The sequence below is a fragment of the Anser brachyrhynchus genome (genome assembly GCF_964034855.1).
Source record: "Anser brachyrhynchus genome assembly, chromosome: 1".
In the NCBI taxonomy this organism is placed as follows: Eukaryota; Metazoa; Chordata; class Aves; order Anseriformes; family Anatidae; genus Anser; species Anser brachyrhynchus.
Window position 1 is genome coordinate 66,222,537 of NC_137694.1, and position 21,817 is coordinate 66,244,353.

Here is a 21,817-nt window from a genome sequence, read left to right on the forward strand (position 1 = left end):
TTTCTGAACAGATGTTAACGGCAAAGTGTGTTTGTGTCGTGTGCCTTCCTGCAGATGACCGCATACGGAGCTTTCCTCCATAAGGGCTCCTTCTGCAGAAACTATTTCAACATCTTAGACCTGCTGGTGGTCAGCGTTTCTCTCATCTCCTTTGGGATCCAGTGAGTGAGCTGTTTTCAATCGGTTGTTTTTTTGGGACAGGAGGGCTGGGCTGGGAGATGATACCTAAATCTCATTCTCTTATCTGGGTAAGATTTTTCTCATGAGCCTGGAGGTATTTTTCTCAGATGATTCAAGAGGCATTAAAATTCATTCTCATGAGGGGATGTGATAATTGGGAAATGCTATACTAATGACCTGGAGGGAACATCTTCCAGAAAGAGCAAATGAGAACAAGAAATTTGATCCACTGGGAATCATAACACTCAGCTTTGTTCCAAGATTTCTGAGTCACTTTATCAGTTCAGGACAGTTAAGTGACTTACTGTTCCTTCCCAGAGCTCTCATTACCTCTTTATAAAATGGGATGATAGTGATTTCCTACTTCCTAATATACCACAAGTCTTGGTCAATGGAAGATCATCAAGTGCTTCAAAAGCTACGTAAGAATCTGCAGAGCACTGGTGGCAGCATCAGTTGAGCCTGCTTCTGTCACTCCATTTTGTATTGGTTGATTTGCTAATTTGCTTAATAAGTTATAGGACCTACCTGGACAGTATACCTGTAATGCCTGAGTCACCTGAAGTGTCCATTCTTCTGTGAATATTTCAGCAGAGAAGCTCTCTATGAGCCCTGTCGGAAAATGTCTTGCAATGCCTACATATTGGCACAATTTCCATCAGAAAGCTATAGAATATTTGGCAACTTGCCCTGCTTATAAAAATAAATAAATAAAAATCCCTGCTCATGTTGCATTCCCTTCAGTAATACAACAGAGACGGTGAAAGCCAGGAGAATGTATACTGATGCTGCATAGATCAGGAAGCAAGACCTACGAAGGTAGCACCAGCGAGTGATTTCCTTATTCCTGAGATGCCAGAGCAAGTAGAAATGAATTTACTCTCTAGCTACCCTAAGCATCCTAAGGTTATGTAGGACTTCAGATGAGAAAGAGTGGATGAAATCCATCTGTCCTTGCAGCACACCCCCTATATTGCTGTCTGTCTCAAGCGTTCCAATACTTTCTTCCAGGTCCAGTGCCATCAATGTGGTGAAGATCCTGCGTGTTTTGCGAGTACTTAGACCACTGAGGGCCATCAACAGAGCCAAAGGGCTAAAGGTTAGAAGAGTCCCAATGCATTCTGTAAAGTATAAATCTGAGTTATTTCAGGCTGCAAGGACTTTTGCAACAGTTCAAGTAGTGTTTAAGCCTCACCACAAAGGTTATATGATGTTGTTTTCCGGGGTTACAGATGGGCTCGCAAGCCTTACTCTATTAGTTAAATTCCTTCCTGTGGGCCTGGTGGGTGCCCAACTATGTAAGACTCTGCTACTGGACCATTCAGAGAGCTAAGCGTTGGAATTTTCCTACCACTCTTTGCTTGCTTCTATAATGATAAAAGTAACAAGTTGGTTTTCTCTCCCCTTTCCTGAGACATTACTTAATGGGTAATAGTTAAATGAAATATTTGTATTTGTCATTGTAGCCTTGGGCTTCACTCCTAGCCAGAGCAGCTCAGAACAGTCCTGCAAGTTACTTTTGTTCCTATCTTCCATTTGCAGCATGTGGTCCAGTGTGTGTTTGTCGCCATCCGAACCATCGGAAACATTGTGATTGTCACAACTTTGCTGCAGTTCATGTTTGCCTGCATTGGAGTTCAGTTGTTCAAGGTAAAACCATTGGACCCGTTCATCCAACCATTACACTAAGCTGTTTTCTCGGGTGGGAAGAAAAATATGAAAAACCTTGAGGAGGGGAGATGGAATCTTCCCGTGTGAAAGGCAGTGTGGGCACCGTCGTAGTTACCTGGGCTCCTGCTACCAGGAGTTCCCCAAAACTGGATCAGGTATTTTCAGAACTGCTGTGCTTCACCTGTAACGGTAAGAAATCACCAGTAACATCAGTAAGCCTATTTTCCAAATTGCTCGTGGCATGACAAATGAAGGGGGCTGTTCTAAGGGATTGGTAATTACAGGCTGTCTACCTTCCATTTTACAGAAGATGGGGTATGCCAGCTAATTACTGGAGGTTACTCATTCACTTCCTTACATCTGCTTTTATTTCTGTGCCCTTCACCACCCTTCGGACAATTAGTGTTTGGCAGCACTCAGGGCACATGCACCTCAGGACACACACAGAAAAACACTGTGCAAGCAGATGAAAGCCTGTGCTCTTGAACTACCTAGACGTAGGCAACTCTTGATACAGTTTGTTCACATCTGCCTGCAAAAGAGCATGTAAACATACCCATAGTAGTTAAGCAAGTAGTAAGTGCAGCCACCTTGGTACATGACCTGCCCTAACCCTTGCACTGTCAGGAAAGGAGGCTTCATTCTTCTTTCTTCCTCTTCAAGGGCAAACTCTATAGCTGCACTGATAGCTCCAAGCAGACAGCAGCAGAATGCAGGTGAGTCTGACCTTTCCCACTCAGCCCCTTTCCCTGGCCACATGCTCTCAGGGCCTGGCACTGGAAGTGCAGTTCTGTCACATTCTCTCTCTCCTCTCCACCCACAGAGGGTACTACATTACATACAAGGATGGTGAGGTCAACCAGCCAATGATCCAGCCCCGGAGCTGGGAGAACAGCAAGTTTGACTTTGACAACGTCTTGACTGCCATGATGGCCCTCTTCACTGTCTCGACCTTTGAGGGCTGGCCAGAGTGAGTGCTTCTTGAGATGATGCAACACTAGTAATGTCCTCATTCATTTCAAAAGAGGAAACTCAAATGCAGAGAACAGACTTTCCCATTCTAAGTATTTAAAAAGTCTAAAACATTATATGTAGCAATAGCAGCAGCAGTCATTGTAGTACTAGGTACGTAGTAAATTCCTCAGGACCTGTAGGAATTGTGGTTCCTGTACTTGTAAGCAGTGTATAGCACTGTCTCTGGTTCTTAATAAATGATTGTCAGTAGCAGCAGTAATAACAATATTGATACAAATATTATGTATATAAAGGGATATAAAACGCCTGTCAGGCACTTACCAGTATTGCTAGGTGCTGCAGGTTTCCCCGTGGAGCCAGTGGTCCACTTTGAAATACAGCACTGCTAACTGTGCAATATGGGTAGACACAGGATATCTCACCAGGCTGTCCTCTCTTTGTCACAGGGGCTGAGGACTCCCACAGTTCCTCTCAGTCAGTGACATGGGCATGTAAGGTTATCATGGGGTTGCCCTTGAAATGGGTCACAAGGTGATGCTAACAGCAGTGTTAACAAATGTTAAAAGTGCTGAACAGGTTCAAACATATAAAGTTAATAAAAGCTGTGTTCTCTCTTTTGCAAGAGTTTATACTCAGATCAGTGCAAGTCAGTGCATCTGTGAGTGAGGTAATTTTGATACAATCCAAGAAAATCACAAAACTGAGTTTTATAACATCACCTATAAGGCCTCATGACAGCTGCAGATTTTCTCTGCATTGGGCTCCTGTTTGCTTTCAGGTTGCTGTATAGGTCCATTGATTCCCACATGGAGGATGTGGGACCCATCTATAATCACAGGGTTGAGATCTCCATCTTCTTTATTATCTACATCATCATCATTGCTTTCTTCATGATGAACATCTTCGTTGGTTTCGTCATCGTCACATTTCAGGAACAAGGAGAACAAGAATACAAGAACTGTGAGCTGGACAAGAACCAGGTAATTTACAATAACTTACTGCCACTAAGGATAGAAAATACATTGAGAATAAACATTTAAGAGAGAAATATAAACATAGAGGAACATGTGAAAGTGCCAAAAAAATATAAGCTGGCTTCACTACCATCTTTAAGAAAACTGGCTTTAAAAAAAAAAAAAAAAAAATCTTGCTGTAAGATTTGCACAAAGGACAGTATTTACTTAAAAATGTGTGCTGTCCCATTTGGTTCACTGAGATTAGATGAGAGTGACAGCACTCTGTGGTCAAAGTAAATATATATGGATCTCTAAAACAGGTAGAATATATGCATTCAGATTAGAAAGATTAGAAAATCTTCTTCCAGGCATTGTCATTTCAGAAAATAACTTGAAACACATAGGTTTTATATATATATATACTTGAAACACATTTTTTATATCTGGGAGTATCTGATCAATCCCATATTTTTTTTTGATTTTTAAACTTACCGTGCCTCTTTCACAGCGCCAGTGTGTAGAATACGCCCTGAAGGCCCGGCCCCTGCGGAGATACATCCCTAAAAACCAGTATCAGTACAAAGTTTGGTATGTGGTCAACTCCACCTATTTTGAATACCTGATGTTCGTTTTGATCCTGCTGAACACCATCTGCCTGGCCATGCAAGTAAGTAAGCAAGCAGAAAACCTCACAGGTGGTGAATTATTAGACCTAGTTGGGGGAAATATAGAAATAACAGAGGCTGAAACCTAATTTCACCTTCACACCATGTGTTGAGGGAGAGGAACATGATAAAAGGCATTGTACTGTGTTCACTCATGATGATATTTAGTTAGAATTAGGAACCTGCCTCTCCTCTTTGTGCTAAAATGTGATGCTTTCAACAATCCTGTTTATCTTGTTTTAAAACAAAATTTTAAAAAGTTATATCACTTGCAAATTCAGTGGCCTCTGTAGTAACATGTGACTTCTCAATTCTGACTTGTCTTCTATGAAATGCAAGAATAAGCCTTGAACTGTCACTCACCTAAGATCTGAATTTCAAATTTTAGCCTTTTCTATGTTAAAAAGTAGGGAGCGAATAAGTTGGCAAACAAGGCAATCAAGGAAAGTGGGAATTGAGGGTCCCTATTATCTCCATTGTTCTACATTAAGAATCATAGAAATTTGTCGAGAAAGAACCTCTAGAAGCTGTATTTTCTACTCCATCACCACAAAGTAGGATCAACTCCACCTAAAGTATTTCTTGATAGTTGTTTGCCTAACTTGCTTCATTAGTGATGCTACTGATTGCTCTACTACCCACTATACTGTGCATTCATTTTCCTTAATGTGTGAGGGGTTTCCAAATATCTAGTGGGAATCCACCAAAGAAACATCTGCAGCTGGATCTACAAGAATAGCAAATAAAGGTAGTAGATTAACATGTGCAGGTGGAAGAGCAGTAAAGGGGAATAAGACATAACCTTTACTAAGTGGTCAGTTAACAAAAAGGAAGTTTTATGTTCTTTTCAGACAGGGAATGAGCCTGTATAGACAAAAACAGTTCTGTACATTTACCCAAGCCTGTCCTTTTCTGGTTTGTACCTTCCACTCTGCCTTTGCCCTTGGTCTCTATCACCTTCCTTTTTGTTTTGAGTCAGTCCCACTCTTCTCTCAGCTGAAGCATCTGCTGCTATACTGTCATGAAGCAACAGAGGGGAACTGTTATGTTCACTTGGAAGCTTTGGAGCATGCTCAGCTGCTATGACATTGGGGCATGCACAGGGCAGATAGATCTAGAAGCTGGTGAGATGTTTGTGAGCCTACAAGCAGGACAGCATCTCCGGAGATTCTAGGAAGTCCATATCCATCCCGAGAAAAGCACAGTTTTTCAAAAACTTACACTTTGGTTCAAACTTAGAAAAGCCACATTCCAGTAAAATTCCAAGTTTTTAACCAAAGACCTGCAGGTACTAGAGTCTTTCAAGGAAAATGTCATGAGCAATTTTGAAAATTCCTCAACAATGGATTTTTTCCCTAGCCTGTCCTTCATCTGTATCTGAATTGTTTTAACTAAAGCTCTTTCAAATAAATCACCCTGATCCAATGCAGAATAGGAAAATTCAGTCCAGGTGGTTAAAACTGTCAAAATTAAGCAACTACAAACAAGGTCTTGTAATATGAACTGAAAGACAACTTCAAAATAAGGTAATCGGTCCCAAGTATAAAGATTTTGAAATAAGGATATGAAAAATGAGGTGGCAAAATCTGCAGAAGACATTATTTGAATTAATCAATAGATTACAGAGCGTAACTTCATAAGATCTTAATAAAGTTAAGTGAATGGTAGCATGATTGCAAATTTAATTCAGAGTTGGCAAATGCAAGATAATGCATATTAGAAAGATATGATGTGAGCTGTTGATGTACTTTGCAGAATCCTGAATCAAGTGCAATTATTTGGGGAGTGCCTTGGTATCATTATGAACAGCTCAGTGAAACCCCCTGTTCACTGCACAGTAGCAATCAAACAAAAAAAGTAACCCAGGTGTTAGGGAAGGGTAAGATAACAAACACAATTGGAAATTGCCTTGTACCATTATGCAGATTTATAGCCCTCAACTGGAATGATAAATGTGATTTTGGTAGCCCCCAATCAAAAACATTTTTTTTTAAAGAGAAGAGATCCAGAGTCAGATTACAAAAATGGCTAGAGGTATAGAAATGCTTATGTTTGAAGGGAGATGGGAATTCTAAATTGAAAAAACGGAGCATGCTGGGGTTTCCTTTAGATAACCTTGATGTGGAGGGAGATTAGTAGTAGTCCTGTGGATAACCAACTAGCTGGCATGTCCATTCCTCACAATGCTGCCGGGACACTGTTTTTCAGCACTACGGTCAGAGCTGCATGTTCAAGGAAGCCATGAACATCCTCAACATGCTTTTCACTGGCCTCTTCACTGTCGAGATGGTCCTGAAATTAATCGCCTTCAAACCTAAGGTAGGTGCTTTAGGTGTAGAGTTTCCCAGCCTCTGTGTGTGTGTGCATGTGTGCGGGGCAGCTGTGAGGAGAAGGAGGAGGTGAAACTCTTTGATCTCTCACCCCACCGATAAATGAGCTGGACAGTTGCTCTCTGGATTGGAGTCTCATGTGTATTTAATAATTTTTTCACTGGAGAGTAGACATGCTAAATAAATAAATAAATACGGAAAAACAGTGACACCTGCTAATAAAGAAGGTTCCTAGTTCTCTGTTTTCATTAAGTTATAATAGTGACACTATGTTTAGGCTATAACATGTTTTCCATGCTGAACATTATTCTGATGTTCTCTCTGACTTTCTTAAAATGAAATAGAAATATCATCCTATGATTAGTCTCCTGGCCTAAGTGAAGCTAATCAAGCATGACTCATTTTGGGTTATGAGCCTTCGAAAAAAATGTTTCTTCTGGGAGGACTGTGGCTTAATGCTAGTTTGAATTCCTTTAGTTTTGAATTCAAGACTTCGTTGATAATATTCAGCACCCCAGCAGGTCCTGTCTGAATGTATTGTCCTGTCCATTGGGCCATGGCATTCTGTATCTTGAAGGATATATTGAAATGTTAAGGTTGGCAAATACTGTCTGAAACATCAGTTGTGACTAAGATGTCTTTCCCATTAAACATGTAGGGTTTCATGTAGAGCTCCCAGCTCTAAACTAATATTTTTTTCATCCTCAACTCAGAAACATCGCTCTCCCATTCTACTGAACTCAGTCTTTCTCCTGTTATTTCTGTGTAGACTTTACTTCTACCTGGCCTCTCACCTTCTTCCACAGCATCTAGGAATTCTTTTAGTAGAGTCACAATTTTGTATTTTTTCCTGAACCCAGTATCTCTCTCCTTTCTGAAATGCAGTTGTCTTGAAGATTAGAAACATCTCATACTGTCCTTGTGAAGGACTGACATTTTTGTGAGATCTCAAGCACTACGCTGGGAAATTTAGAAGTATTATCATCTGTTTCAGATGGGATTTCAATATTCAGGAGGGATCTACTTTTCACTTTTGACATTTTGCGTGGTCTATTAGTGAGCAAATCTTCCGGCAGAGAAAAATATTATCTGCACATTGTATACCCACAATTGTATCTCACAGGCTTTGCAATTCTCTTCTGATTTCATGGTTCTACTTTACAAGAGATTCTTAAGTTTAAGAAAGATGAGTTTCTGTGGCAGAATTTGTTATGACCATTTAGGGAAAGAGTCCAACCACTTCAAATATTGAGCTCTGTACATATGCAGGAAAAGCTTTACCTGACATGGTTGCCTCTAGCAGTAAGGAGCTGGACTTGATGATATTGGAGGTCCCTTCTACTTCCTGTGCCTTACTTTCCCGTGTTCAATCTCCTTTTCAAGTTTTGCTGCACCACAAAGAGTTAAGCAAAATCAGCTGAGGGCAAACGTGTATCCTCCAGATAGAAAACCACTGGAACAGATTGCCTGAAGAGATTGTGGAATCTCTATTATTTGAGGTTTTAAGATTAAGTTAGCTGAACTTTTCCTTGGAATCACTTTAGGAATGTACAATCTGCCTTGGGACAGGGGGGTGGTCTAGATTATGTCACAAGATTCCTCTCAGCCCAATTTTCCATGATTTTGTAATTTCCAATTTAAATCTCCAGCTACTACAGTATAGTAAAAGTGAGTATATAAAAGAAGTTTTCCTTGTGACCAGAATAGTGGATTATTAATAAAGTCTTCTCAACTAAGTATGAGACACCAAGCTCAGATTGGGCCCTGCCCATCCTGAAAGAACAGCCACATAAAATAATAAATCTGTTTAAAACCACAGTCTGGACTGTATGCCAAAAGTAGTTCAAATCTATTTAATTAAACTGTCTTAAACTGATAGCTTAATTAAATACCTTTGGGGAAATAAACAATTTTTAAAAATGGGACCACAGGTTTTACAGGGAAGAAAAACAGGAATGAGCTTGTGAAAACAGCTAGTACAGCAAAAAGTAGTGTCACCAGTATTGTATTCACACTGGATTGTGTTGAGCACCAGTGCTTTGTGTAACTTGCCATTCAGTACAAGGATTTGGCCTGCAGCCTTCATTCCCTGCTCCATATTGACTGAACCTGCTCTCCAAAGAAGGAAATCACCTGTCTCAGAAAACTATTTGGACCAATGTGGACCAACACTTGGGGGCACAGTCTGCTCATATTTAGGCTTCCCCTTTTGGATTGAACTTGAACCTGCCTAGAATATGTTCAGATGTGGGAATCTCTCAGCAAGAAGAAAATTGTTAGCACAGCCCTCTGCTTGGCCTAACCTTGTGTCCTCCTATCACACAAGATATAAAATAACCTACCTAAATTTGCAGGTGGAGGTTGTTCCTAGGAATAACAGCTGAAAAAGTCCAGGAAGATTTCACTGTGTCACCTGGGTGAACATCACTTTGGCAGTCACCATCCCCTACCCTCCAACCAACCAAGTTCACCAAACAAAGAAATGAGATGCAAAATGGTATTTTAGTGTTTTCCAGGTACCAAATGGCAATTTCAGAATGCTGAATGCAGAAATGCAGAATCATCTGCAATTTCCAGAGCAGTAAAACACAAACCAGACTTTAAGCTCCTTTGCTCAGTTTGATTTTGTGCTCCAACATCACTTTTTTTTTCTGTCTGAAGAGTACCTAAAACGAAGAACCTGTAAGCTTGTTGTCAGTAAAACTGACAAGAAAGCAGGAAACTTAGGTAACTGAAGGTGTTGTGTTCTTGCCTTAGTGACAATGCCCAGGAGAAAGTGGCAGAACAGAGCTGAGCACAGAACTGAAGGTGGTGAACTCCACTCTATTTTCTACGATTTTGCAGTGCTTAGCCCAGCAGTGGATGCTGCAGTTAACCCTCCACTACAGCAAGCAGCACACTAACTGACTTGTAACTCTGAAGCAGCTGCCACAGAGCTTTTCTTTGCACAGTTGCTTCCTAAAGGCACCTTGGAATGAATGGTCTGCAGCAGCAATACGGGATCACATTTTTTTCCCTCTGTGCAAATTAGAACAAGCTGCTGTTTATTCATACCTTTACCACAGAGAATTGCTAAGGGAACTGGGAGAGACCTCTGGGATGCTAAGAGCTGCTACCACCCTAGCTCCTTACAGAAGTCACCATGGGGACTTGCCCATGCCCTGCCTTGGAGGGAAGCGTGGAGTTCCCAATATGCAAAATTCCTGCTTCAGGCAGTGGTGTGGTGCTCAGTATTATATAAAATAATAGCAGTTTATTGCCACTACAATGCTGCTTACTACCTGTGTAATAATGGAAGAGTTGGCAGTCTCTGAGTGCACAGATTTTTCAATGCATACAGTTTTTTTCTTTGCTCATATTCTGTGAAGAGACATGTCCTGCTTATTTGCTGCTCCTGATAGTGAAGGTGGAAAAAAGCAAATACACAGTCAGTTGCATAGACATTAAGTAGGGGCATATATCTGCCTGACTGCAAAGAATCGATTGGGATAATCCAGCCCTGCAACTAGTCGTTCTGGTAAGAGCAGAGATTTACGTATTGAAAAGCCAGCTGTAGGAATAAGGAGCCACGTCTGAGACAGGGCTCATCTTCTAACACTTAGAGAAAATATGTGAACGAGGTAGAAAGGCAGGGGTTCTCCTAACTAAACATACTGTTACTTTTGGGATTGGTTGCCCTAGTCAGCTTTTTTATTGGCCATCTTCTGTGAAGCGTTTTGGTTTGTTTAGTCTCCAGGGAGGCTGTAGAGAAGAAGGGTATGTTAGCTGTAGTAGCTATCTGTGGGTATAGGTAGCACATGCTGGGCAGGGACAAGGCCAGCCTCTGAGAGCCCACGTGTTTCTGTGTGGTGCATTTTGTGGAGGAGAGGATCAGTTCTCCCAGGTTTCTTGCAGGATAAATATAAGCACAGTATAAGACAGCTCATCTGTGTCTGCTGCAGTCTTGGCAGGAGGGTGTGCTAACAATGTGCGAGAGAGATTTGGGTTGATTAGGGCTGCTGATATAGAAAACATCTACTACATGCCCTCCATCTCCTTACAGAGTATTAATGCGCTGCTCTGAAGCAAAATTCCCAAATGGACCTGAGTGTTTGTCTTGGCTAAAGCGCATAAACTGATTCAAAAGTAGTTACTTCAAAGAGACAGTCTAGAAGCAATGCTGTTGAGCCAAGGCCTTTTGCTGCTTTGTTTTTCTAATTTTATAAATTCTCCAGCCCATCTGGTGAGCTGTTTTCCAGTTCCTGCATGGAGAAAGCTGCTGCTACTTCGTGCATTTTCCAAAGAAAACTACTGAAGGGAATGAGAGGTGCTCTGCTGTCTGGTGTGCTCACAGTTACCACTGTCCTAGCTTCTTAACAATGTCACCACAAGGCGCGGTCTACAAAGGACCAGCTGCTATACAGAACCTGCCTGGAATTTATCTTTTCAACTTACAAAAAATGACTTAAAATTCCTATTCATACGAAGCTGCACCATCTGTCAACACAAGTGCTAATATGGGGATGGATCCTCCTGCAGGAATTTCAGATCTTTCCAGCTCCCTGGAATGGGTTGTTTTACTAATGAACCGTATCTAATTTTATTTCGGGAAATATTTCATACATCCTCCTATTAGCAAGGGCAGGACTAGTAATCTGAGAGTTCTGGATTTTCTACCACTGTCTCTGTCATCTCAAAGCATAGAAGATATACCAGTGGAACTACTCCCATGCATAAAGTAAAGCACACAATCATATATTTTGTCAAATCCAGGTCTGTGTGTGGAAAGGGAATCTTGGGGATTTCCTCTTTGGAATTATGACTACCAGAGGGACTACAGATCACAAGTCTATTCCCTTTGCCAGACACTGTCAGCACCTTTCTTCCCTGGGTGTTTATGGATGTTACTTGTAAAGCAGCCTGTAACGACGCCATCTGTCCTTCCTCAGATAGTTAGCTCAGTCCTTCATTTATCACTGCTACTTTGCTCTGAATTCTTGCCATTCTTTAATGTCATTTTCCTGCAGCAGAGTTCAGAGTTCTGTGCACTGTTTCAAACAAGTTTCACATTCAGTACAAGGCACATAATCCAATGTGATCCCAGGAAGGACTATGACCCTCTGAGTTGTGGAAGTCATGAATATCAGCCATGGTTATTTCTTAGTCTCTGCTTACGGATGGATCTACCTGTCCTTAGTGTTTCCTTCTCTCCTGATGTATTTGCCGTTCTTTATTCCTCGTTAAGCACCTCTCACTCAGCATTTATCATGCATTTGATGCACGGTTATCTCTTCTCAAACCTGCACAATGACTCATCTGTTTTTGTTCCCTTTTTACTACTCCATTTCTAGTACATTTATGCTTATAAACAGACCTCTGAGCAGTCTCTCCTGAAGTCACACTGGCTGCCTGATACTACTTACATTCTTCTTTCTCACTAAGATCATAATCAGTCATTCCTTGATCAGGATAGAGGCTCCAAACAGCTGAGATTTATATTCAATCTATTTACTGCACCACTGAAACAAGGCGGGTTAATTTTGGAAATCTAATGCTTTGTGTAGTTCTACATTCTAGTACCTTTAGAAATACCCAAATAGCTTAGGATGCTGCCCCGGCACCATTCATCACAATGTTTTATTTCTCCAGCTTATATGGAGAAAACAAAGACATTCTGCACTGATATAAAAATATCAGAAAACCTGGTTACAATTACATGGACTTTTGCCCACTGCTGAAAGCACTGCAGTTCCATCCAACAGACATAGGAGTCATGTTTGGTTAAAAATCACATGGTCTAGGATGAAGTATAGTGGTATAAATTAGTAGTGTAGGTTGTGTAAATGTGTAGGTAGTATAAACAAGCCTTAATTTTTGTTGGGTTATCCACAGGCTCAGAAAAAGAGCCATGCAGATCCCACGGTGCAGGTAGCTGCCTCCCTCTCATGGGCTTCAGATACACAATTCTGGTTGTAAAAGGTCTCTTTGTAGATTTTGTCTGCTGCCTTTGGCAGGTTCATAACCTAAGTAATTGGTTTCTAATTGTTTCATCTCCTCAGCTTCAGTATTACTCTTTCTGTTTCGGGCAGCCAGCATCTAGACAGAGCATTTGCTGATTGATTCGTCTACTCAGCGCAACAGTAAGGGCAGTCTCTAACCCTGCCTCTGTTAGAGTATGAAATGGCAAAGGAAGGGGTAAGAAAGCTAATATATTTTGGGATCTGTGGTTGGGAAAAATATACCTCATTCAACAAATAGGAAGAGTGAGCTCTGTTTGATAATGATGGTAAGAAGCAGCATGGAGAGAACTAGGAATAGTCAGGTAATAATGTATGTAAACTGAAGGAAGTGAGAGAACTAAATATACAGGAAGAACAATGTCTGGGGGAAAAGGAGAGGGAAACCAAATCTGGATGGGAAGAAAAGCCATACACAGATTATGGAAAGTGGGAAAGGACAGAATATTCCTTAAGGCAGAAAGAAAAAGAAAAAAGAGGTGGAAGGAAAAAGAAAAACAAACAAATAAAAAGATCCAGACAGAGGAAGATATTAGTAAAATGGAGAAATAAATGATCGGGCAAAACAAATGGAAGGAAAAGAAGAACAGAAACAGGGATGAAAGGAAAAGTGGACATGGAAAGAGGTTTTTAAAAACGAAAAAGAGAATTAAAATCCATAGCTTTTAAGCTAATGAACATCTCTTTGTGTTTCAACATTTTATTGAAGTTCTCTGGCAGACATCCCAGGCCTCCATGTTCAAACACATCAGTATCTCAACCACAGAACCTTCCTGTGTACTGTTTCATCAAAATAATTTGCAATAAAAATCAGGTGCAGTGTATTTCCCCACTTCTCTGGAATAATCTCAGCTCTGTTGCAAAAAGTTAACAACAGCATGATTCCCCAGAAATGCTTTTCTTTTTCACCCCATTTTTTTTGTGTGTGTTTTTTTTTTTCTGGGTGAAGTCTGAATATGTTTAATATTCCTCTGCATCTTTTATATAGCCAGTAGCCCAGCTGGAATTACTGCCAGCTGCTTCAATAAACCCTGCAGCTACATGACCAGAAGTCCCTGGCATTTCTGAAATGCATCTCCAGACACTGCACAGTATGTATGCAGTCAGTCTGAGTCTCCCAAAGAACCGCTGATTCAGGCCCAAGGTTTTCAGAAATACACTAGAAAAGGGAAAAATCTTAATTCTTCATTACTTGGTCCTCTGCTTTCTCTTTACTGTGATTACTTCTCTGCCAGGATTTTCATGCATCTTGCATGGCATATATGTCACATGGAGAGCGGACCATATAGCCTTTCGTTTCTGTAGGTCTGGGAGGAAGAATGAGCCTCTTTGCTAAGTGATACTGAAAATATTGTATGTCAGAGCATCATTTTTAGGTGACTGATGTAAAGTCAAGAAATATTCGTAATAATTATTGTGGACATGGACGACAAAGTTATCTCAATCCTTTATACACATTTGTGGGTTGGAACAGAGGGTCATCAGGTAGACTTGCTTTTTGATTCTGCTTGCTTGATGGAATTTCTATCTGAATTTCATCCAAAAGAGAGAAAAGAGAGGCTCAGAAAGGAAGTGAGTCTTTTGCAGCACATTCTGTGCCACTGCCCTCTCTAAGCAGCTTGGCTTTGAGACCCTTGCAGAACGTGGAGGGGCATCCCACTAGCCCAGGGCCACAACACTGCTGTTATTCCAGGCCTTAAACTGAAACCATTCGGGAGTCTGTTATGGAGACATCTGACATGGAAGTGACATTAAAAAAAAAAGGAACCACATCCTGGTGTTTTACTGTGCTGACCCATTAAGTTAAACAGTGTACCTGATGTAACTGTAGAGCCTTAAACAACAAATTCTCCAATTTAGTACAGAAAAAGAAATTTGCATCAGAACACTCAGGGATTTGGTTGTTTTAGTAACAATTTCCACAAATGAGGAGTCAGCAAGCAAATAACTGTGAAAGTACAGCAAATCCTCATTGATACTTCCAGATTTCACTGAGTCCCTCACCAGTTCCTGAGTATGTGTGGGAGGGGAAGTCTGGCCATTCCCAACACTTCAAAGGAAAGGAAAGTAGTGTCAGACTAAAGTTTTTCTATTGTGCATATGCTTATATTCTGAGATGGCATAGGCGTGACTCCATCTAAACAAGTCATGCAGTGTGAAAACAGTTGGTAGGTGAATGTAACAGAAGAAACTAGTCTGATGATGAGAAGTGGAATTTTGCAGTAAATCCTAGCTCATACCTCTTGTGGAATCTGAGTCAGGAAGCATCCAAGTCTTCCTTCTGAGGGCTGGTTGGCATCCTGAACGAAGTATACTGGTCTCTCCAATTTCCTCCTGGAAAACGTACGTCACAGAAGGGCACCAGCAGAGTTGATCCCAGTTGGCTTCTTTGTTGCCACCCCCAAAGAAGAGGCCAAGAATGAAATAAGTGTACAGAACAAATTTCCCTCTTTGTGCAAAAAAGTGGTCCTTTCACATCATGATAGAAACAACTGATGAGGGACAAAAAGGCTATTTGATCTGCTGCTTCCCATGTTGCATTGTTTAACTGCAGGATGTTCTCTTTCTTGGAGGAGGAAGCCAACAATTCTCTGCACGCAAATAGATCCTTTAAATATTGTTTTATAGGATGTATGACGTTTCTAACACTCATCAGCTAGAGCTGTGTAATCCTCCAGCTTTCTGGAGGATCAATGGAGAATTCAGCAGGCAGAAAAAAATGTTAAAGAAACCTCATAAGAGCTTCAATGAGAGAGGACCATTTCCTTCACAGCAAATGTACCCAGAGAATTTGCATATTACTGCAACATTGTGACAGATTTATTTTCAGTCTGGCACTTGAGGGTTTTAATGTCATTATAAATGATCAAAAATAATGATATGACTGCACAATGCAACAGTGTGGGAAGTGCTGTATTAGCTATTACACTTAATTATTTAATACAGAAAATTATTCACACAGTGTTAAAAGCCCAGTGGGATGGTGCACTGGGGTCTCATTCACAACAGCACAGACAGCGTCTGCAGCAGCATGTAAGGGAACAGATCCAGGAAAAAGTGACTTGCTCTCACTCACAGAAGAAAAATCCCAATCTTCTATCGCTTCATGTAAGGTTATTTTAAAGGGTCAAAAGTTCTCATAGATGTGAATCCTCTTTTCATGTAAGAATGGTATCAGATAACAGACTGTGATGCAGCCCCTGTTAAGAACTGTTCATTGGTTTAGGAAACAACATTTCCACTGCCAAGTGGTCACTGAAATGAAGTCTAAGATGGTTGACTTCTCTGCCATCCACCTGGCTTTTGTAGGATTTTGGAGACTTTTGTTTTCTATATTCCTGTTTCCCCAAGTGTAAATGAGTGTAACCACACTCTTTCTGAAAGTTGTGATTGATGGACTACATAACTGCTCTAATCCATACAAAATCAAGCCTTTCTGAAAATGGAGATAACTTAACCTCCATTAAATTTACCTTAAAATGTATCTATATTCATCAGTCATATCTACTAGCCTGTTTCTGGAATCTATATTCATCAGTCATATCTACTAGCCTGTTTCTGGAAGACTGTGCCTTTCTTCCAGTGAGTACCCACTATCCACACAGCAACCATGGCAAAGCAGTCCATAGCCTTTTCCCGTGGTGCATACAGAAACAAGAGAAACTATTCCAAGTCCAGCCCTGTATTCAGAGTGCCTCTTCAACCAATTCCTGCCACTGTCTCATCTTCCCACACAGTAAATGGCTCTTCAGACTGAAAGATTATGTTCTTACAGGTTTTGTTTTACTTCTTTTGAATCATTCTTCCCTAAGCTGGGATGTCAGTCCTACTTTAGAAGACAGACTGGCTTAGATAGCAAAGCCTATCCTTTTGCTCTTTTCATGATACTTTTTCTTGTTGATGGTTTGGTTTATTGCCTTCAGAAGTTATTTTTTCATTCTCATTAAGACCTACTTTTTATAGACTTTGCAAAGTCTTTGAGTATTTACGACTCCTTCCTAATGGAATTTGACAGCAAAATTTTCACAGAATCCATTTTGTGATAAATGATCTGTTCAGATATAGCAAGCCATCACATTCACTTTTCAGTCTTTCCAGTAAGACTGTTATTGATTTCATTTCCTTTTGCTGAGAGCAAGTCTGGTTTTGATTGCAGGGCAGTGATTGCTAAATGATTGGTGTAATTATTGCTCCTAAGGAAAAGGGCCCAACTCCTCATAGGGTATCACTGTGCCACAACATACCTGTAGGAAAACTAAGAAAGTTTCTTTCACTTTTTCTAGGTGGCCAGCAGCATTGATAAGAGAGCTTTCTTTTATTTTGGCTTAATTTTCATGCATTTATACCAAGGAGGCCTTAGGCATTACTGTTCTGAGGCATAGCTCACTCTTTCTTCAAAGGCAGCTAAGAGCGACCCAGGTTCTTAGCTCTGACATCAAGGTCAGCTAGTTGAATCATCCAGTTTCAGCATGTTTTGCTGTTATCATTTCCTTAGGCCTTCCCAGCATGTTGCCTTGAAATATAATCTGTCCCAACAATAAGAGATGCTTCCATAATACATCATAATACGTGCTTCCATATTGCCTTCGTGCTGTTTCTGCGCCAGTCTTTGGAGGACCTGTGGCCATAACATTGCACTTTAAGCCTCCCATGTGGTTGAGTGCTGCATACTACTAGCCATTTTAGAGGAGATGAAATACAGAGAGGTGTGAGATAACTGTACCACCACATAGGTGGGAATGGAGGGGCTCAAAGGAATATCTAGAAAATACCGTTCTAGTGGAATGATCTGGGTTGCAAGATCTGGAAATGGGAATTCCCAGTTCCCAGAACAGATATGATGAAGGCCTCTCTAAGCATGTCTCTACAATATTGTTGATTATCTGTAGGTGTAGAGAGCATAAAAAAATGTTCTAACTCAAGAAATTATGTAGTTCCAGCCTCTGTAAATGTTTAAGCTTGTAAAACAGGAGTTAGGAATCTCTCTTCAGGCAATGGTGGTTTTTTATTCTTTTATTTCTTTTCTTGTTTGTGTGTGGTTGAGATATTTGTCCACTAGAAGTTGTGAGACCGATAACTCACTTTAGGACCTACAGGCTCTCACACGATAATCAGTAGGTGGTCACTTTTAACCAGTAACAAGCTACCTTAGATTTGTACCAGTGACCTTGAAATAAACATTTGGGGTCTTTATCCAGATCACAGAACCATTCAAGTCCTACCACTCCTTTGTTTCTGTCAGTGTCTAGTATGTCCAGAGAGGCTTTCAGGCACCAAGGGACACCTGTCTGCTTTTACTGACATCTTTATGTGGGAGTTGTGAGAGAGAGTATGAAACAGAGTGAGAGAGGATAAAGTTAAATATCAACGTTATTGAGCACCTATCTTGTTCTACAAGTTGGTCTTATTTTCTTATGGAATAAGCAGAGAGAGGCAGGAGACCTCTTCAGAATGAAGCAAACCTTTGGAACTGTCTGGGGAGCTGAAAAGCTCCTCTCCTTGCTCCCTGTCTGTAGAAAGATTTGATGGAGTACAAGGGAGAGTTGTGCAATTCCCTGCAGCAGTGACTCATTACAGTGACTGGTAGGTGAACTGCAGGGAGCCTGAGTCTCAGAATTAATCCGTCAATGGATGAGAGCTGATAGATAGTATGCAAATAGATGCTGTTTTCCCACAGCCTGTCAGGAGCTTCAAGCAGCTGCATCCTCCACTTTATTCCTTCTCTATTAGCTTCTGCTAATTTCTCTGATTGCTGTTACGGCTAAATGGTATCTCAGCATAACAGAACTTGCACTTGCATTATCTCCATTTGGTAGCAGCTATAGTAGGTTTGTAAGATTTCTCAGTTTATATGCGAATCTCTCCGAACTGCTGTGAGAAGGTATGCCAAAAGTCACAGTACTGTGTAAATGTCATTTGATTTTATTCTGTTTTCCAATGAAACTGTCCCTTGCAAAAATTCTTTCCAGGAAATCCTCTTTTAATGGAGTCTGAAAACTGACTCTCACAACTCCAAATAGTGTGCTGCATTTTCAGAAAAGAATTCCCATATTAAGCATCAGCCAAACTGTGGCAGTTCATCCCACTTTTCAAGTCACCAGCAAAGTCTGCTTTGGTGCCCTTTACGATCAGCAGGATATTTTTGATAAGGAATCACACTGAATATCAATCAACCCCTTTCTCTCCTTCCTATATACTCTTACTCGTTAAGATTAATGTTTCTTTTTGTCATCTGAGTATGTTGGTTCACTTCATATAAGTGGTGGCAAGGTTTGATTTCCTTTTAGGCCCTGTGGTTATCTATATGTCTCATTTTCTCTGCCTTGATACTTCCTTTCTGTATTCATACATGCATACATACATGCATGCATGCATATCTTTCCCTGTTATCCTATGACATTGTGGCACCTTCTTCCACTGGAGAGTATCTGACCCTTTCAGATGCTCTCTAGTGCATTCAGATCCCACCCAATGAATACCCTTGGCCCTTGCCGTGCTCTTCATCCTTAGAGGCTTTTCTCTCAGAGGGTTTGTGTTGTTTGTTGTTTTTTTTTAATTTTGCCAACCACTTCATAGGAGACAGAAATGAAAACCTGGGACTAAGCAGACCAATAACTCCATGTTAATTAACACAGAAATGACCCTGCAGCTCCCACAGGCCTGGATGCTCATAACCCAGCTGGTACCACAACTCAAACAGCACCCTTCCAGTGAGGGTTTCTGTGCTTCAGCACAGCTGTATAGCTCTCCAGCCACCTCCTGTACTTATTATGGGCCCCAGGTGACTCTGAGCTCAGACCTTCTGACAGGCTCCAGTGGGTGATTTTCCTTGTTGTTAATGAGGCTTCTTAGATACTGCATTTAGGATCTCATATTCGCAGAAAGTAAAAGAAATGGTCTCCAGAGATTTCAGTGGTTCCATTAGTACCAAAACAAACCCCAGCTTCTTTGATAGCTAATCTCAGTGACTAGGAAACATAAAAATGATTGGCATACTCATTCTGAAATGCTACAATGTCTGCTCCCCTCACACAAATGAGATTCCATTCCAGTCAGCTACTGCATATTTATGCTCAGCCTTTCATTAACATATGGATCATGTGATGATTCACTATTCTTTGCTACCTTTGGGGAAATAAAAAATGGAAAGAAAAAAAAAAAGTGCTCTAACGGTGGGGTTATTTCATGCTTCTTGAATATTCAATCCAATCCTCCTGGTCTCTTTCTGTCCTCCTTTCTCCCTGAAAGCTTCATAGACCTCCAGAGAACTCCCACAAGAGAGGGTGACTACCCTTCCCCAGCATGCCTCTTGGGCTGCCATAATGTGACATGAAATTATACAGCTAAATCAGGGTGAAGTGTCTCCCTTTAAGGGTAAAGTATGGTATTGCACTCTAAATTCCTGTACTGCAAAAACAAACAGTGCCATCAATTTATTTCCAGTCAGACCTCCTTCCCCTTGGGAAAAGTATACAGAACTTTCTGGTGGGAAAAATAGTTTGGAAATACAACCTCTTTACTAGAGGGAAAGCTCTCCCTTCATTCAGCTTGTCTGTCATTAGCCACCCTGGTACGCTCCAGTGAGGTACTTTGAGGTCACAAGAAGCATGTCCCCGGGCCAGGGGTGTAATTCACTCTTAATATGTGCTCATAACTCCTGACAAGATTATGAGGTCTGAATCAAACCTGAGTAATGGCCATTCGTAGGTGAATGTCTCCAAAGAGGGTAGCTTTTTAGGAAGGATTCCATTACCATTCACACAAATGAAGCATCTATGTTCTCTGTTTTCTTTAAGCTCTCTTACTGTGAATAATATCTTCCTGTTTTTCACCCTTCTGTTTGAAACAGAGGGAGCAGGTGAGGAGGAAAGGAAGGTTTTTAAATTCATGTGTTTCTTTAATCCAACACTAGCATATTGGATGTGGGGTTGAGTAAAACTGCATTCATATCCGTGGTTCCTCTTGATCATTCATCTAAGAGGTACAGGAGGAAGAGAAGAGCTCTCTGAGTCCACCTCACAGCCACACAGTAACATGCAATAGTGCTGGTCTTTCTGTGACCCCAGAGCAGGTCAGCCCATGACTTTCAAGTGAGGAGCTGGCTGATGAGACTCAGCAGAGCACCCCAGGGGGAAGAGCTCACAGTGTAAATCTGGAGAAACTCCATAGAATTTAGCAGTGACTCCAGATACTCTGTGGTCTCACAAAAGTCCAAAGCAGCTATTTGTGATAGCAATGAAAAAGGGACATTTTCTTTCCAGGCCTGAATCTCTCCTGAAATGTGCCAACTATGTTAATGCAATGTCATTGCTTCCGGTGAGGTTACATTACTGCAGCTGGGAGCAATGTTGAATTCACTGGTTGCAGTGGTCATCTGAGGACAGGATTCACTGCTGCTTGTTGCCTGGGTTTTGTACCAGCAGCAAATGCTGTTTTAACAGCAGCAATGGCTGTTGGGCTTTATGTCCAAAGTTTCTCAGTAAAAAGAAACTGTGAATTTGGTTACCCCCAAAATATTTTTTACAGTATGATGCCAATTATTATAAAAATAGTAAAAATAACCACATATCCATCACCACAAATTTTAAAGTAGAGTCGTCATTTTCATGGGCAACACATGACCAGCGTGTCTTGGATCCTCACCCTTGCAGCTGCCCAAAAGCAAACTCTGTTTTTTTGGAGTTGTTTGGGTTCCTGTTGACATCCTTAATAGTTACCAAACTGTTCAATTTGAGAAGGAAAGGGAAAGATAGCCATGCTATTCAATGCATGTATTAACTTGGCATGTAAGTGGTGCCATTGCCTTCAGCAGGAATGTGCACATGAATGGGGCAGGAGGATTGGGTCTGTTTTCTACTCCATTCTCTTTGATCCTCCGAGTGTCTTCTCTGCCAAGGTCGCATCAGGCTGCAAAGGCACTTTTTGCAACTCTGTACGATCTGTGTCTGTCCCTTATCTATTCAAAATGCGTTTGCCTCTACAATTTAATCTGCTGTTCTCTCCCTCCCCTTCCTCTTGGTGAAGTCTAATTACAGTTTTATTCC

The 21,817-nt window shown here is 41.0% G+C and overlaps 1 protein-coding gene across 50 annotated transcripts in view; it reads left to right on the forward strand.

Moving 5' to 3' along the window:
- CACNA1C (calcium voltage-gated channel subunit alpha1 C) overlaps positions 1-21,817 on the forward strand; it is a 494,498-nt gene that overhangs the window by 412,481 nt on the left and 60,200 nt on the right. For all 50 annotated transcript variants that reach the window (XM_080576059.1, XM_080576022.1, XM_080576048.1 and 47 more), the window contains 8 exons: positions 55-161; positions 1,192-1,279; positions 1,723-1,830; positions 2,515-2,567; positions 2,675-2,821; positions 3,605-3,806; positions 4,291-4,449; positions 6,656-6,766. In XM_080576059.1, coding sequence (XP_080432185.1) covers positions 55-161; positions 1,192-1,279; positions 1,723-1,830; positions 2,515-2,567; positions 2,675-2,821; positions 3,605-3,806; positions 4,291-4,449; positions 6,656-6,766 — 975 coding nt within the window. The remainder of the gene's footprint in view (positions 1-54; positions 162-1,191; positions 1,280-1,722; positions 1,831-2,514; positions 2,568-2,674; positions 2,822-3,604; positions 3,807-4,290; positions 4,450-6,655; positions 6,767-21,817) is intronic.